The sequence below is a fragment of the Sinohyriopsis cumingii genome, chromosome 13, assembly GCF_028554795.1.
Source record: "Sinohyriopsis cumingii isolate HCF-2022 chromosome 13, ASM2855479v2, whole genome shotgun sequence".
NCBI lineage: Eukaryota > Metazoa > Mollusca > Bivalvia > Unionida > Unionidae > Sinohyriopsis > Sinohyriopsis cumingii.
The window spans coordinates 46,541,341-46,559,289 of NC_142973.1; the positions used below are offsets into that span (position 1 = coordinate 46,541,341).

The window sequence follows — 17,949 nt, forward strand, 5'->3', positions numbered from 1 at the left end:
TTTTCATCAGGAACAACTGACATGGTAAGAAGTCTTTAGTGAAAACCCCTTGATATTATCATCCATTCTGAAGGAGCAGCAATAACTAACAAGATTTTCAAGACTGCTGCTATTTTGGACATCAAATCAACACCAGTTTCATTTAGTACCAGCTGGACATCATAAGAAGGCTTTTAGTGACAACCCAATTTTGATTTCACCATCCATTCAGAAGGAGTGGCAATAAGATTTTCAAGATGGCTGCCACAGTGGCCATATTGGCTGTCACGTCAGCACCATTTTTATTTAAGCACCAATTGGGCATCATATGAAGTCTTTCAGTGAAAACCCCATGTTGATATGACCATCCATGTAGGAGACATCGTGATAAGACTTTCAAGATGGCCTATGTAGCAGCCATACTGCAAGTCAGATTTGTACCTTTCTGATTTTGGAACAACTAAATATCATTTTAAAAAATCCTTCAGTGAAAACTAATTCAGGAGGAGTAGATACAACAAGATTTCACGATGTTTTTTCATGCTGATAAATTGGATGCCAGATTGGCACCATTTTGTCATCATATGAAGTCCTTTGGTGAAATTGCCATGCTGATATGTCTGTTCATTCAAGAGAAGAAGCATAATTAAGATTTTCCATATGGCCAATGTGATGGCCATACAGATTGTCCAAGCAACAGGAATATCATTTAGAATCAACTAGACCATGAATGTTTGTGTAAATTTTGCATAAAGTATTTTAGAAAAAGTAGCCATAACAAACTAGTGGTAACATATGAACGGACAATGGATTACAGAAGGACAAAACTATTTGATCAGGTTTTCTGGTATATGACCAGGTTAGCTATAAAAAAAAGACCACAAAAAGTCTTTCAAAATGCTTTTTTAAAATCTTAAGTTGCTTTACTGAGAATGGTCCAGAGTTCTAACCTTGTTCCAGGAGGATAAAAACATGCCAATCAAATTTCATTTGTGGGTTTTGAGTGATCTTACCATCATAAGCTGAGTACAAATAAATGATTATGTTCTAACTGTATTCAGATTTATGCATAAAAGGGAACTTGCCTGCTGTAATTATTTGTAAGAGATTGCTCAATTTGCCTACTTCTGACACAGTACCAAACAACTTGCCTGCTGTAATTATTTGTAAAAGATTGTCCAATTTGCCTACCTCTGACACAGTACCAAACATCTTGCCTGCTGTAATTATTTGTAAGAGACTGCCCAATTTGCCTACTTCTGACACAGTACCAAACAACTGGCCTGCTTTAAGAGATTGTTTCTAACAGCCTACCTCCAACATATAAACATTTTGAAAATTTGTAAAATTCTTAACATCATGTTCATAAACTTCAAATTTATCAAAGGCCCCTGGCCTCAAAAATACATAAAAGAACAGTTTTTTTCATTCTGAGGAAATACTGATGTTAACAAATAACTATTAACAAACAACAAATAATACAAATAATTCCATTTTTATTCATTGAATCTAATGTAACTTCAATACAATAACTGTACTTTATTTTTCATACAGGGTATAGTTGTTTAATTTGAGCTTATAACCTTTACATATATTGTACTGTTACTGATATCACGTCTTCTTTCTGAACTGGAGGAAATATTTTTAAAGGATTCAATTTCGATGCAAGGCTAGTATCACTATTGGACAGGTCATTACTGTGCTGAAATCTGCCACAATTCTGAAAGTAAAGAAAATTTGATAAATGTAACAATTTCACTGTTTTTAGGATTACTTTCATTCCTTCCTCTTCATATAGTGTAATTTACCAGTATGCCCACTGCAACACCTTCATAGTGTCTGGGTTTTTCATGTACATACTAAAACTCCTGAACAGACATAGTGACCATGTTGTTCAAAAGAAGTCTGGACTTTGTGCAAACTGATTTCTGAATTTTTAAATAAATGTTTTACTACAAAAATCAGAACTGGAAACTCATTCAAAAGAAATGATGAAGAGAATTATTATAAAAAGTCTCAATTTTTTTCCTCAAATTTAGATTCTGCATTATCTTGCTTATGATATTTTTGACAATATTGAGATTTTTGTGGGAGATGGATACAATATTAAGAATGAAAAACAACTCCTTAGTTTCATAGTTATACAACCAGGGGTCCATTTTGTTCTAAACAAATAAGCTGATGAAATCTTCAGTTTTCCTCGAAGATAAAATAAGACAAATTCAGACAAATGACAAAATGTAGAGTAATATTCTAAAGAACTGAAATCATTTTTCAAAAAATAAATATCTGTTTGATATTACATAGCAATTTTCACAAGGCTAATAATCAAACCAATGTACTTTTCCTTTTATTAAAAAGTGTAGAAACATGTGCATATGGGTTGGAGGCAATCTGAAGTCCATGGGATTTCATTGTTATTTCTCATACTATTGATCCTGTTGATGCATCTTAACTAAACATGAGATCGCATGGTGTAAGTGTACCACAGGAAAGGTTAGTTGTCGGAAGATACTCCCATTACAAAGTTTGAATTTACAATTCCTAATACAAAAAATTGTCAACTTACCTCAAAGTCTTGACATATAACTGCATTATGATGGGCCTCAGCTGTTGATCTGCAATTCATTTGTAATATGATTGATCTCAAGTTGTTGATCTGCAATTCATTTGTAATATGATTGATCTCCAGTTGTTGACCACTATCGTAAAAGTCATACAGGTTGTGCAGGCATTCATAACCACTTATTGCAGTAACAGGTGTCATTTTTTTAAAATTTGGTTACACATACATTGAAATGGCAATTATTCACTTCATTTGGATCCTCATACATCCTTTTTCCTTTGGAGAATCATTATTTACATGCCCCGAGAAATACAAACAGCAAACTCAATGTTAAATTATGTTTGTACAAGGTCAACCCAAAGGTGCGATCAAGTACAGACTGAATGTTGCAACTGTGATGTCCCAGTGAAAACAGTGAGTGCTGAAAATTAATTCATAGTTTCCCACCATTTACTATGACAGACCCAACATCTTTTCTTGACCCAGTTTAGTACCTGCCACTGCTGTAAAAGTCCATAGTGATTAAAAGATTTGACTGGAATTTTTTTTATGACATTGAAGGTGCAGGCCATTAAAAAAAATTAAACAGACTCTGGTTGAACTATTTTAGTATTAAAATATAGAACAACAATTAATATTTAATTTGAGTAAATATGACCACACTGTTATACATTTTAATCCATGCACAATATGATGGACTTCAGACTGTTGATCAGTAATCCATGTGCAATATATGATTGAAATCCAGTTGTTTATCAGTAATCTATTTGTAATATGATGGGTCCACCAGTTGCTGATCAGTAATCCACGTGCAATATGATGGAAATCCAGTTGTTGATCAGTAATCCATGTGCAATATGATGGAAATCCAATTGTTGATCAGTAATCCAAGTGCAATATGATGGAAATCCAGTTGTTGATCGGTAATCCATATGTAATATGATCGTCCTCCTGTTGCTGATCAGTAATCCATGGAAATCCAATGCTGATCAGTAATCCATGTGTAATATGATAGGTCCTCCAGTTGTTGGTTAGTAATCTGTGAGAACAAGATAAACCTCTAGCTGTCTATCAGTAATCCATGTGTAATATGATGGACCTCCCACTGTTGATCAGTAATTATTGTGTAATATGATGGACCTCGCATTGTTGTTCAGTAATCTAGTGCAATATGATGGACCTCCCACTGTTGATCAGTAATCCATGTGCAATATGATAGGCCTACAACTGTTGTTCAGTAATCCAGTGCAATATGATGGGCCTCCCACTATTGTTCAGTAATCAATGTGTAATATGATGACCTACTGCCGTTGATCAGTAACCTTCAGTTTTTATCAGTAATCCATGTGCAATACGATGGAAATCCAGTTGTTGATCAGTAATCCATGTACAACATGATGGATCTCTAGTTGTTGTCCAGTAATCCATGTGCAATTTAACTCAAGTTGTTGATCAGTAATCCATAAGAATATGATGAACTCATTCTTTAACATTTCTGAAAGCTGCTGTTTATATACACCTAATGCATTACGTGGATCTTGTAATAAGAAAGAAAATCTGAAATAGGGTTAAGTCAACATTCAGCACACCACTAAATGGGACAGGAAACTTAACATTTACATCAGTCATACTCAAAGCTGTGTTATGTCAAGTTCATTGGGTCAAGATGCAGAGTTTGCAGCAAAATTTACTGAGACAGTGGTGCTCTATAACAACCAATTTCAGTATGTTAGAACGGAAGCAAGAGAGAATATACAAATGAATGCATACAAAAAAAGATTCCTTTTGTGAAAATGTATCATCCTTTCATGCTGTTTCATTTTTTTGTTCTCGCTATAGCATGTACAATACAACTGTATGCCCTAAGTCCTGAACATTTTTATGGTACCTGGTCAGAAGACGGTTACAAGACATATAGTAATGAAAATGCTTACTCCAGGTGGCAGGGTTGGGTTCACTGCAAACATGATATATAAAAAAAACTGGTACCCCAGAAATACAAGTCAATTCACAGTATCTGAGCTGTTTTCATAAAGATTTAAAACAAAATGGGTCACAATAAATGTTGCCACAACAAATTAAATGGCCTTTCTGATCGACTGGAACTTGCATTGTTTGGCATCATCTAGCAGTGAAGTTCCAGAATTAAAATTGGATTTGGGAATCAGACGAGGGCCCAATATGGTGGAGGCTTATAGACTTACATCAGCCAGTCTGGATCCATCCTTCATCTTTATAACTCTTGATTTATCATCCTCAGCCAGATCTGTCTTGTTGCCTAGCAACACTATTACAGCTTTCTCTTCAAACCCATCCTGAAATTATCAAAAGTTGTTGTTCAAGTTTAAGAAGGAAAAAAAAAAAGTAAATACATCAATGTTCCATTTTCTCTTATTAGCATGCCAAAAACGGCTGCCTTCAAACCTGCCAAATAAACAGGTTCAACTGAATTTTAAAAAAACTGCTGTATTCAAAAATGTCAAATAAACAGATTCAACTGAATATGACTTTCAAAAATCTGCAACCATACACAGTGATAGCATCTTATTAAAGTGACTATAGTAAAAAAATATGTCAGATAAGTGAGCACTCTTTTTTCTTAAAGGAGAGAAATCAGGGATTATTCAATTTAGCTGTACATTCAAATGATTTTAAATTAAACTTGAAGTCTATTCATAGAACATGTATGCCCCACCACAGTGCCTGAAAAAACAAGACCTAAAAACAAAACCTAACAAAGGTGGATAGACTAGGATAATATTTGTTACACTATCTTCTGAGAGGGCTTAGAAGATTTTACCATCCTCCTAATGCCTCAGGAAATATGTAAGTTAGGAGCGGGGGGTGAAATCTCATAAACCCTCTCAAAAGATAGTGTAAGGAGTGTTAAGAATTTATTACCCACTGGAGCTTCATTTTCCCCTCCCAACATAGCAGTAAAATAAAAACAGTTCTTCTTCTGAATGGGAGACAAATTTTGCTATATTGACAAAGCCAGCAATATTTTCTAGACTCATCTCCCATTGATATAATATTGCCCTTGATGTTATAATAAAAGTTATATTTGCTTAAATACTTAACATTGTCAAAACATTATAAGTTTTTCCAAATATACATCTAAGAGTCAAATTATAAATTTCAAATCAATAGAATGGAATTTCTTTACATTTTTGCCTTTGCCACTGACACTTTTCATACACCTAGTGAATGTCATGTGAGTTTCATACACCCAATCCAAAATAATGCATGCAGTTTTATGAGAACTGCAAAAACCATATCATATGCGTATGCTATTAAACGACCAGATGCCTAGAAATATTCATACAGGATAAGAACTCTATAACTCTACCACCATCATGATGAGGCACAAAAGACAAATGTATGCCAAATACAAAAAAAAAAAACGTAAAATATGACTCAAAATGTTTTGCCAAAGTTCTGGGTTACTGTTAAATTTCTAATGTTACAAGAGTGAGATTTATTCCATGTTTGAGAGATTCCAAGTGTCTGAGTGACTGAAGTTAGAGTTACCATATTAGTGCTATATTTAAATAGCAGAAAAATATATGCAATTGGTGCAAAGAATAAAAGAATATAATTAGTTTTATGGAGTTTTAAGTGTGTGTGTGTTTGTGTGTGTATAAACAGAATTTATAATTAATAAAAAACTGTAGGTATTTTTTCCATACAAGTATATAGCTGTTGCTTTACATAAACAAACATTTTGGACTCTCATATGACAGTACTCAAGGGAAATCTTGCATTAGCCCATCATGAATTTTTGTTTATGAGTTTTCATAGCGACATAAACACGAAGCACTATAAATAATATTTTTGTATTTTTAAATTTGTGTAAAATATACATGCTGGACTGCACATTTTCTGTCTGCATCAGAGTCATTATTAGACATTACATTTTCCTAAATTTGGTGTTCCGACTAATTTGATAAAAATTATATGCTTGTGAAAATAGTGAGATTTACTTTTCTTTGTGAGGGAAGAATTTAATCTTTTATCTTTATTAGAGCTGATTGATTAATCTGGGAATACTACCTACAACTCCCGCAAAACAAAATAAGTCATAATCAAACCTTAATACTGTCCATCCAACTGCGAATATTTGTAAAAGTGACCTCAGTGTTGACATCATACATGACAACCACACCATCAGCTTTTCTGAAATACTGCTTTGTAATGCTGCGGAATCTGATAGAGAGAAAACATGTTTTCTGAGAATAGACAAAAATGAGCCAGCCATAATTCATGTTATTTTGTTGTACCCTTTGTTTCATATATAGCTGTTCCATTAAAAACAAATTTTAAAAAAAATTGTTCATAAAAGTTTAATTCATTATATAATTTTGTAAATTTTTCAAACAATTGATGTTTCAATTTAGAAGACTGACATTTTTGGGAACTGGTGTATACATAATTCATGTAATTATTTTGTACCCTTTGTTTCATATATAGCTGATCCATTTAAAAAAAATTAAAAATAATAAATTGTTCTATTAAGTTTAATTCATTGTTTAATTTTGTAAATTTTTTAAACAAATGATGTCTCAATTCAGAAGATTGACATTTTTAGGAATTGGTGTATACATTGAAAGAAAGAAAAAAAAACATTTTTGTCCCGAAACTATTTTTCTCTTTTTTGTCAAAGTGACCTTTACCTTTGAATTTAAAATCGACAGGCTTCTTCCTTACATCAAATGCAAGGCATTCACAAAGTTAAGTTCAGGTATGTGAAGTGTAACTATATTATTCCACGTAAACCATTTTTATTCTTTAAATGAGTGTGACCTTGACATTTGACATTCTGGCACCAAAATCAATAAGGTCCTTCCTTACCCCAAGTGCAAGTCATCCACAAATTTTGTTAACTGTAAAGTGCGGATAACTCAAATGTTTGTGCAGAAATGAAATTTGTAAGAGACACATGACAGATGTACGAACACACATAACAACATTAACAGTCTAACAGGCATATAAAAAAATGTACAAAAATGACAGAAATGAAGCAAATATTTACTGAAAATCAGTTCAATACATTACTTATTTACTGTCTGACATTTTTACACGTTTTTATTTTAAGTGTTTCTCTTCAAGACCAGTATGTTAAACAAGGTATTTGGCTAGCTATTTTCAACAGAATGTACATTAAACTCAAATTACTACAAGAACTTTGGCCATTTTGTACATCTAAATCCTCAGGTACTGATATTTCTGATCATACTAAAAAAGTACATCCTAGCATACCCTTCATAGAGAGATGAATTTGAATTGAGTCTTGACAAATATTTACAGCAATTCATGTATTCCAGTTTTGTAAATCATAATGCAAATCATCAGATAATAGTCAACAGTATCATAAACAAGTCTATTTTATCGCCATGTTACGTGTCACAGAATAAGGCAAGAAATAACTTGGTTTCGCCTTAGAACGATTTGATAATTTTCGTCATACATACATACAATGTTACCTAGGGTGGATAACTGTTTTTCTAGGTAAGCGACTGAACTAGCATGTATCTTGTCGTAGATTGCTTGCGGCGAGAGACACAAAAAGCATGGTATGCATGGGTATTTGACCTTTACTAATACTCATTCTCCTGTTGATTTAAGGTAAGTTTCTTCTCTAATTGACACACTGGTCTTTTGGATCTTGTCAAGGAGTGTACATTCTCCATTTTTGTTCTACAGCCATAGAGGTAAGTGTTACATTTTTATTTTATTTGAAATGTGAAGCATATTCAGTTTTTCATGTCATAGTGTGAAATGTCGCCTTTACCACTACGCGGATTTGAAATGTTATGAACTTTTGAATTGTTACAAGTTGATATTAAGAGTTTAATTTAGTAACATGTATCTATAGATTTTAATTTCGTACCTGTTAATATGACCAGTTTGGTGCACATGGTGGATCCATGAAGGGTGTGTGTGGCCAACACAAGTGTGGGCCAACCCAAGAATTCAAGAGAACTGTGTGGTTTGTCAATGGGCACTTTTGCAAGTTTTTACAAGTATTTATGAGTCATACGGCTGTACAAATGACTGAGTCACGAGTCATATGTTTGTTTCAATTGATTTTGTTGTTTCAATTGAGCACAAGTGAGTTAGTTTCAATACGTTATATTATTTGAATCTTACTTTCATTATATGAGATTATATGAAACTTACTTTCATTACATGAGATTATTTGAATCTTACTTTCATTACATGAGATTATTTGAATCTCACTTTTTTTACATGATATTATGTGAATCTTACTTTCATTACATGAGATTATATGAATCTTACTTTCATTACATGAAATTATTTGAATCTCACTTTCATTACATGAGATTATTTGAATCTTACTTTCATTACATGAGATTATTTGAATCTCACTTTTTTTACATGATATTATGTGAATCTTACTTTCATTACATGAGATTATATGAAACTTACTTTCATTACATGAGATTATTTGAATCTTACTTTCATTACATGAGATTATTTGAATCTCACTTTCATTACATGAGATTATGTGAATCTTACTTTCATTACATGAGATTATATGAATCTCACCTTCATTAAATGAGAATACATGAATCACATTTTTGTTTTCCTATTTGTGAATGTTAGTGAAAAGCAAATGAATGAGTCGTATGTTTAGAGCATGACATAATCACACTGTATTTGTAGAGCATATACATATTTTTATTAATTCATTTCATAAACTTCCATCTTTCGTCTCACTGTGTTGTGCTGTCATTTAATCCAAGCATCCATTCAGGTCAATCATGTTACATTAAAATTATGTACACATAAGCACTGCATAAAAGATATCAAAGCTCCGTGTAAGTGAAAACAATCAGGAACTAATGAAAATAGCTTATATGCTCCATCAAACATAAATAATTTACAATTATATGAATTCATCTTGACAACAGTTCACATTTGCAATCAAAAAATTCTATATTTAAATACCATAAATATAGCATGGCATGGCATAATGCCCGGTGCTGCTGTTGTAAAATTCATAACCAGTGATACCTTTGTACTCACCAAAAGAAGTGTCAAATCATTTAATCCTAAGTAACTACCCTTCACATGAGTACAGAAAAGACCCAATGACACCTAACTACAGAAAGTGAACATGCACTTGCTAATAAGGGTAATATTCTTTGGTGGGAATCAAGATGCTGTTTCACTTGCAAAGAAAGCAACACACATTGCTATATGTTAAGGTGCCTTCATCTTGCAGTGTATGTGTTCCTTCTTGGGGTTTAAACTACAGAGTACATATGGATGTAAAATTGTGAAAAATTAAATCCGAAATAAATATCTTTGAAACTAAAGGAGTATGGTAGTGCTGTCCAACCTTTTTGACACCATGGGCCACTGAAAAATGTTCTTCTTGAAGTCGAGGGCTGCAGCAGTAAACTGAAAAGCAAAGACTATATAGCTGCTTGAGCTCTGGTGGGCCATTTAAATATTGTAACATGATCTAAAGATTGCACGTTTTTGTTGTTGTTGTTGTTGTAGGGTTTAACGCCATTTTTCAGCACACGATAGGCTATACATGGCTGCCAGTATTAATGGTGGAGGAAAAACCCGGAAAAACCCCGGAAAGAACCAACGACCCACGAGAAACTACTGGCAAGCTTTCTCACATACCCACATTAGCCGAATCCGAGACTCAAACCCACGCAGATAGAGGTGAGATGGCAGTGATCGGTAACAGAGAGCACTTTAGACCACCCGGCCACTCGGGGCCCCCACATTTTTAATAATGCAACTGTTATTGGGCCATACCATATATACTCACTTATAAGTCAAGTCAAACTGCTAACAACAAAATCCTGATCTGCCATAGCATAATGTGCCTGCATATCAGAGTCTATATTGTTTGTTCTACTGATTACTCCTAACAGACTGCAAAGACCCAGATCTGATGGCGCATTATGCAATGGCATATCTTTGTCTGTGCAGTTGGACTTGTCTTATCAGCAAGTATAATGGTAATTCTCACATTAACTATAACCCCACAATAAGTTCTGAAAAGTTCTAAGTCAGTATAACAAATTCAACCTGCAGAATTGACATGAACACTAAAAGGGTTAGATGTTCAATCGTACTAATAACATACCTTTCCTGGCCTGCTGTATCCCATAACTGTAAGACTATCACATGACCATCAATCACCTGGGACTTTATCTGAAAGTCTACACCTGCAACAAGTAGGATTGATTACACTTTAATTTTCAGTACATTATATATACTACAGTCTGTTGTATTCTTTAAAATAAATTTTAAAAAAATTGTCTCAATTTCTCAAGTTATCATTGAAGACAAAATTCTGTCACACATTGTAAACTACTCTTATCTAATCTATTTGAACCTATATGTTACTAAGTAAATTTCAGGATAGTTTCGTTAAACGTACTTAAAAGTACATAATTTGTTTGACAAGAAGTATTTAATATGAATTAGGTACTTTTAGATAATTTAATGATACTGAAATAAAAATTTACTGTTAAAGAAAAGATAAAATCTGCAATGCTGTGCAGAATGGACTTTAGGTTTGTCCTCCATGTAATTTTGTGTCTAAAAACACACCAAAAATCCCAAACAGAATGTTAAACTGTGTAATAAGAAATCAAATTTAAAGGGCATTTTTTCTCAACTTCAATAAGATATAACATGTTCTTCTTACGATACTAACTCATACTAACACTACCCATGGGAACCAAAGAATATACTGCATTATAGTTGCTGTGGCTGTAATAGGTTTAATGCCATTTTTCAGCACGTGATTGACTATACATGATGGCAAGTATATCTGGTAGAGGAAGAAGCCCTGAAAACCCCTGGAAGAACTGCTGAACCATGGTAAGGTACTGGCATGCTTTTTCATATAACCGTGCTGGCTGAGCCAGAGACTAGAACCCATACTGACATAAGTGAGAGGTCAGTGATCTGTAAAATCTAGTGCCTACACTTGGCCACCTGTCCCCCCACCAGTGAAAATATCTTAAGATGAAATAGCCATAAAGTACTCATTCATTCTAAACGCTCCATTAGAATCAAACAGTTAACCACCTTATAGTGAGACCAACTCATAAAGATACACAGTACAGTCAAACCTGTCTTAAGAGACCACTGCTATGAGAAATTACCTGTTTTGAGAGACCAGGATCTCCATGCACTGATTTATTAATTATAAAGTGTTATGACCTGTTGTGAGAGACCACCTGTCTTTCGAGACTATTATTTTTTGGCAGAAGGGATGGTCTATAAGACAGGTTCTACTGTACCCATTATTCATGGGAACCATACAGTAAACAATCTGTTGTTGCTGTTGTTGTGGGGTTTAACGCCATTTTTCAGCACACAATAGGCTATACATGGCGGCCAGTATTAATGGTGGAGGAAGAACCCGGGAAAACCCTGGAAAGAACCACCGACGCACGAGAAGCTACCGGCAAGCTTTCTCACATACCCACACTGGCTGAATCCAAGACTCGAACTGGCACAGACAGAGGTGAGATGGCAGTGAGTTGTAATGGAGAATGCTTTAAACCACTCTGCCACTTGGAAACATTCTGTAGTTAGAGTGTCTTATAATGAAGTACATTATACAATATTCCCTCATTATAACACAGTCCATGGGAACTATAGAGTATATTACCTTATAGTCAGACCACATTATAATGAAGTACATTATACAGTACTTGCTAACTTTAACACAGTCCATGAGAACCATATAGTATACTGTATTCTATTTATACAAGTATCACTTAATGAAATGGAATCCATTACCATACATAGCTTATGACAGGAACTGAGTTATACTAAAGGGCCTTATAGTTAGGGAGTATAGTCCATGAAAGCCATGTGTGTGAAAAGTTAGTGTGCCCTTGTGGTAGGCATTACTGACTTAATATCAAATTGTTCTAGGTTCAAGCCTTATCCTTGCCAAATATAATGAACTTCAGTCATTCTAGCAGATTATAGATGTATGAGCATATTCAGGAGAACAGAGTTAACTACAATGGACCAGCATTCCACTGAAGGCAATAATGCATACTCTGCTACATCACACCAATGAAGCCTCAATATGCTGTGGTTTTATAAGCCGTCATTATTTATCCAAATACTTAAGCCTAACATTTTAAACCTCACCTCCTTGTCTCTTCACTTGCCTCACTTTTACTGATGATGGGAAACCTACCAATGGTGGCAGCGTATGAAGACCGGAAGCTGCCACTGCAAAATCTGTGTATAAAACTACTCTTGCCAACCCCTGCATCTCCCACATACACAACTTTGAATAGTCTCTGTACTGATGCTGGGGTTCCTTCTTGGGTTTCCTGTTCATTAAAGATGGGTGAAAGATAATGTACTATGGGTATGGATTCTAGTATTTGTAGGATCACTATCCTGTATCTTAGACTTTGAGGAGGTCAGTGGATGTTTTATTATAAAAACTTGTGTTTTACTGACAGCACAATAGTGAAACAAGTGTATTATTGTGTGTGGGGGTGTGGGAGGGACTAATTTTAATTATATAATACTTGTCACTACTATATTACCCTTTTTGCAATGGAAAAATCCTTGTCTTTGCAAGATGTACCATCCTCCTGTTGATGAAAGTTCTTAGAACATGTACATTAAACCAGTCTGACTTCCTATGATAGGCTATAGGTCCATGCACAACAGTGTCTCTTCATTCTTTTCCAGATGACATTTAGACAACAAGTGGACAATTCTTGGTCAAGGAAAACAAACAACTTTTTTTCATGGTTTAGGATCATATAATAATATTTATTGTGATTACCAAACATCCCTCAGTCCTTTGCTTACCAGAAGTTGTTTTGATAGTCCAAAGTATAGATTTTCAGTTTCTTGGGGCATGGCGAGACCCTCCCTTGCTTCTGTGGTTTTGGGGATTACTTGTAGATTACTAAAACTCCATCTTGCTTGATTATTTGCATTTAGTGCAGGTGTACATGTTTTCACTTTAATAACTGTTGTATAATGCATTGTGCTATTTAATTTTCTAGTCACAGTAGTAGAGATAACATGTTCTTTGATGCATTATTTAGTGATTGTGGCATAATTAAAATTCCTAGATGAAGTTTTGTTTACCTTAGTTTACACCTAAGATATCTAAAGAAAACAAAATTTTAGGTAAGTAGTTAAAATAGTGACCAAAACAACCCTCATTGTCATTGAACATTATCATTTCCTTGAAGATCAACAAATATTTTGTCACAGCTTTTTATTTCAGATGTCAAAAAGTGGGGACATAAATTGGCCCCATGGGACACACACTACCAATCTTTTGTGTTGGACAGTATATGGGACCATGCCAAAAATATGTATAGTTAAAAAGGAACATAGAATGAGCATTCTTCCTCCTCTGTGAATCCCAAGGATTTCAGAATATACTGTCTAATACTGGGATCAAGTGTGCTGCCCTGAACAGAAGAGGGAGGCACAACACTTTCCCAGAGTGCAGCTGTTACCACCCTTGAGGAGGAAACAGTTTCTCCTCAGCTTGACAATGGGATCATATGCAATTCCCCAGATAAAAAAAAGGGAGGAGCAACAGCTTCCTAGATAAAGGGAGTGCATCATCAAAGGCTATGTCTTAAAGCTGGGATAGAGTGCACCCCCACACAGGCACCATGAGAAATGGACAGCACCATTTTAAGCATGAATAAAGGCTTACCTCAAGAGAGGATAGAACAATACCCAATACTACAGAAAGAATGTTCCCCCATCTTCCCTTGTGGAAAGGGTCAGTTTTCTCTAGGAATCCAAAGCCCTTCTATGCTGAAATGCAGTTCATGCAACTCCAAGAGGGCTATGCGGCATTCTAGTTCTGGGGAGGGTTTCTCTCACTGAGCTGCGAGTCACTATTGGGTTCAGGTGACACTTCACTGGGTACACACCACTCCCTTGGCACCAAACACTGGTCACTGAACACTGTTCACCACCACACACTGATCACCAGGCACCAGTTAATGGACAACCTCACCAAGCATTATGTACCAGTCATTGATCATGGGTTTCATTTTATGAGGCCATGACAGCAATCACTGGTCAATGAGCACTGTTATGTATACAACAATCACCGGGCAACACTTGCCAAAATTGGTATGGATTCAGGGATTGTGTTAAAATCTCCTCCCTCTCCTTTCTTGACATTGCCACAGTATTCAGTCACAGGGACAAAGTAGATATTTCTCCATTCTACTGGGAAAGGATATTGATCCAACGTCCCCACCCCTTTTTCCATTGTTTCCATTAAATTCCTGTGGCATGTGGAGTTTTCCCTTTCAGAGGAGGGATCTTAGTCATCATCCTGCAGCACTATGGATGAACTTTGTATGATGGGCTGTCTGTAGAGTTACCTCACTTCTACAGTGATGTTGCTTTGAACACCTTGAAGGTATAGCTAGATCACTACAAGAACATCCCTAGGGCTACTTCCCTGGAATCAGAGACCTTTTTCAGTGATTTAATAACTTCCATTGCCTTCAGGATCTGAGTGACCATCATTTGAAAATCTTGTGCTTAAAATTGACTTCTAGCTGTAGCTTCATCATGGAGAGGAAGTGAACGATATGCCCTCTATATAAAGTTTATGGTTCTGTGGAAATTAAGACTGCCTCCCTTCTATGTCAGCCAGGTTTTCTTTCAAAAACCAACCTCCCCCAGGAGTCATTCCCAGTCACAGTTGTAGCTGTGTTGGGGACAATCAGGATAGACTTTGATGCCCAGTTAGGGCACTTAGGTTCTGTTTGGCAGCTTATAAAGAGAGAAGAAAAGGTAGGAAATTGCTTTTCCTTCCCTTAAAGGGCTTGGCTGATATTTCAGTATCCACCATCTCAAGGTGGATTTAACTCACTATAAACAGTTGATCAATCCGTCACTATCAGAGACCTTTCACTCATAAAATAAAAGCCCATGAAGTAATGTCTATCACTACTTCTATCTATCTCAGTCATAGATCTTAGGAGGATTTCATGAAGGCTGCATTTTGGCACTCACTTATGACCCCCTTCTTCTGCCTTTGGTCCTTATTGAACCAGAGCCAGTGTATTATATCTCCATGTCAAATGTTTGCAGCATATAAAGTGATCCAACCTGCCGCTATTTAACAGCAGTGAACACTTCTCCTTGTGGTAAATAATATTATTCCAGCTGAAGTCAAGAATCTCCCTCCTAACTGATCATTTCAACTGCATAATACTGACAGGTGAATGTATTGCTAATATTAAAATGCAGATTTTTTTGTTAGGGGTGTACAACTAATTTCAATTATGTAATACTTACCTGTCACTATTGTTAGATGCTCTCCTCCCACCCCACTTTGAATTCCTTGATTAGTCAAGGTCATAGAAACTAATGAAGATATGCTATTGCACATAGGCTGATGACTTGAGTCAGACTGTGTTGGTGTACATGTTCCAAGTACTTTCTAGAACTGGAGGATACATCTAACACAGGCATGGGTTCTTCCATTGCACAAAGGGTAAGATAGAAGTGAGTATTACATAATTAACAAGGCATTGAGAATGACAGTACATAAGACAGCAAACTAGAACTCAGGCTATTAAAAGTCAAAAAACATATACATAACTGTTCAGGAGGAAACTTCAAAGTCTTTCCCTTATATAAATTATTAACTAATAATGAATTTTTCATTGAAGAAAAGGAATTGTTTTTCATATGTACTTGACTACATCCAGACCTTAATAGCTCGATTTAATTATTTATGAAAATTAACACATGATTATCGGTATGTTGTATTAACATACTGATGTATTTTCATATCTTGATGACAGAATAGCTTTTAATTGTTTTAATGTGTACAGATCAGATTTTACACTGTATCAATGCACATTCATGACTGTGCAAAATTACAAATCTAATTTTAAATACAAGTGTGGTATATAGATATAGGGAAGTGGTTAATTACTCACCAATTAAACAATGACATAATTAATATTATAATTATGTCAAATCGTTTATTTACAAAAATATTATAATGGAATAATGTATTCACCTGAAGAGCATCCATAAAGATGATGCAAAGGTGCTTGAAGAAATTAAGCAAGCAGATATTTTTCTGATCTTCTGTTACATTAACTAATTAGTCTATGAATTATCCGGTACAGGGACAGATTCATTTTTTCCTCTCTCTCTATCTCTCTCTCTCTATGTATATAAAATGGTCCCCATCATAAATGGCCACCCTGACCAACAAGTTTGTGTTCAAAAGTACCCCTCAAGAAAGGCCACCCCTCTAACGTGACCAGTGGCAAACATATTAGTGCACAAATGTAAAATTTAACCCTCACAAGCAGCAGCATTTTATTAATATGCATCCAGAACCAATATCTAATTACGGTAAGGTAAGGAATCTGATTATCTTTCCCGATGTCTGTTTCCGGATGTCTGGTTTTCATTACTGAAAGAAGTGCTGGCTAAAATACATGTACCACTAAGGTTATTATTATATCATTAATGCCAACCTTTGCAGGAAATGGGGTCAGCAATGTCTTGATAGAGCTTTGGGCTTTACACAACAGATTTTTTATATTTTTTATTGACAATTAGGACTGGATGTAATTGTCAAGATCATAACATAGTCAGATAGAAATGGAGTAAGCAATGTTTTGATAGAGCTTTGGGCTTCATACAGTGGATATTTTTTTAAAAATTGACGATTACAACTGACATAACTGTCAATATCATAACGTGGTCAGATAGGCTACAGATAGATTTTGTGGATTAATACATACACACAGAAACAATCAACTAAGAAACAAAACAAGGTACCAGGCAAAGACCAAAAATTTGTGTGACAGTACATGTATCACTTCCTTTCTAACAAGGTTTTTAATTACAAAAGTTTCGTCTACAAAATTAAATTGCAGTAATGTACAATTAGCTACACAGGAATAAATCTTTACAAAACTTGAACATGTCATCATGTAAACGAAGAAATAATACTTTAAAAGAAAAAGTTATTTGACTTGATGACAATGGGGAGAGTTCATTTGCCAAAAGATTTTATGTTGGGGAAGACTCAAATAAACAAGATCGTAAAAGATAAGGAGAATACTCTGTAGCAGTGGGAAAATGGAATAAATGGAAAGAGAATTATTTCAAATATGAAACAACGTATGTACCAAGATTTAAATAACATTTTTGAATGGTTTTGTAATGTGCATGCCAACAATATCCCACTTACATTTCACGCCTAAGAATAAGAACTGTTAATTTATGTTACCTTGAAATAACTGTTTTTAAGACAAGAATAACATTTTAATAATTAATGAAGATATTAACTACTTTAATTTATGTGTAGTTTTCCTACCAGAAACACATATACATACACA

General features: G+C 34.8%; 1 protein-coding gene across 3 annotated transcripts in view; it reads right to left on the minus strand.

Annotated features, from left to right (window-relative positions):
* The window catches only part of LOC149785355 (EF-hand calcium-binding domain-containing protein 4B-like), a 146,664-nt gene that overhangs the window by 15,887 nt on the left and 112,828 nt on the right, over positions 1-17,949 (minus strand). For all 3 annotated transcript variants that reach the window (XM_089979263.1, XM_089979264.1, XM_089979266.1), the window contains 4 exons: positions 12,765-12,903; positions 10,680-10,761; positions 6,637-6,751; positions 4,750-4,860 (listed from right to left, as the gene is read on the minus strand). In XM_089979263.1, coding sequence (XP_089835389.1) covers positions 4,750-4,860; positions 6,637-6,751; positions 10,680-10,761; positions 12,765-12,903 — 447 coding nt within the window. The remainder of the gene's footprint in view (positions 1-4,749; positions 4,861-6,636; positions 6,752-10,679; positions 10,762-12,764; positions 12,904-17,949) is intronic.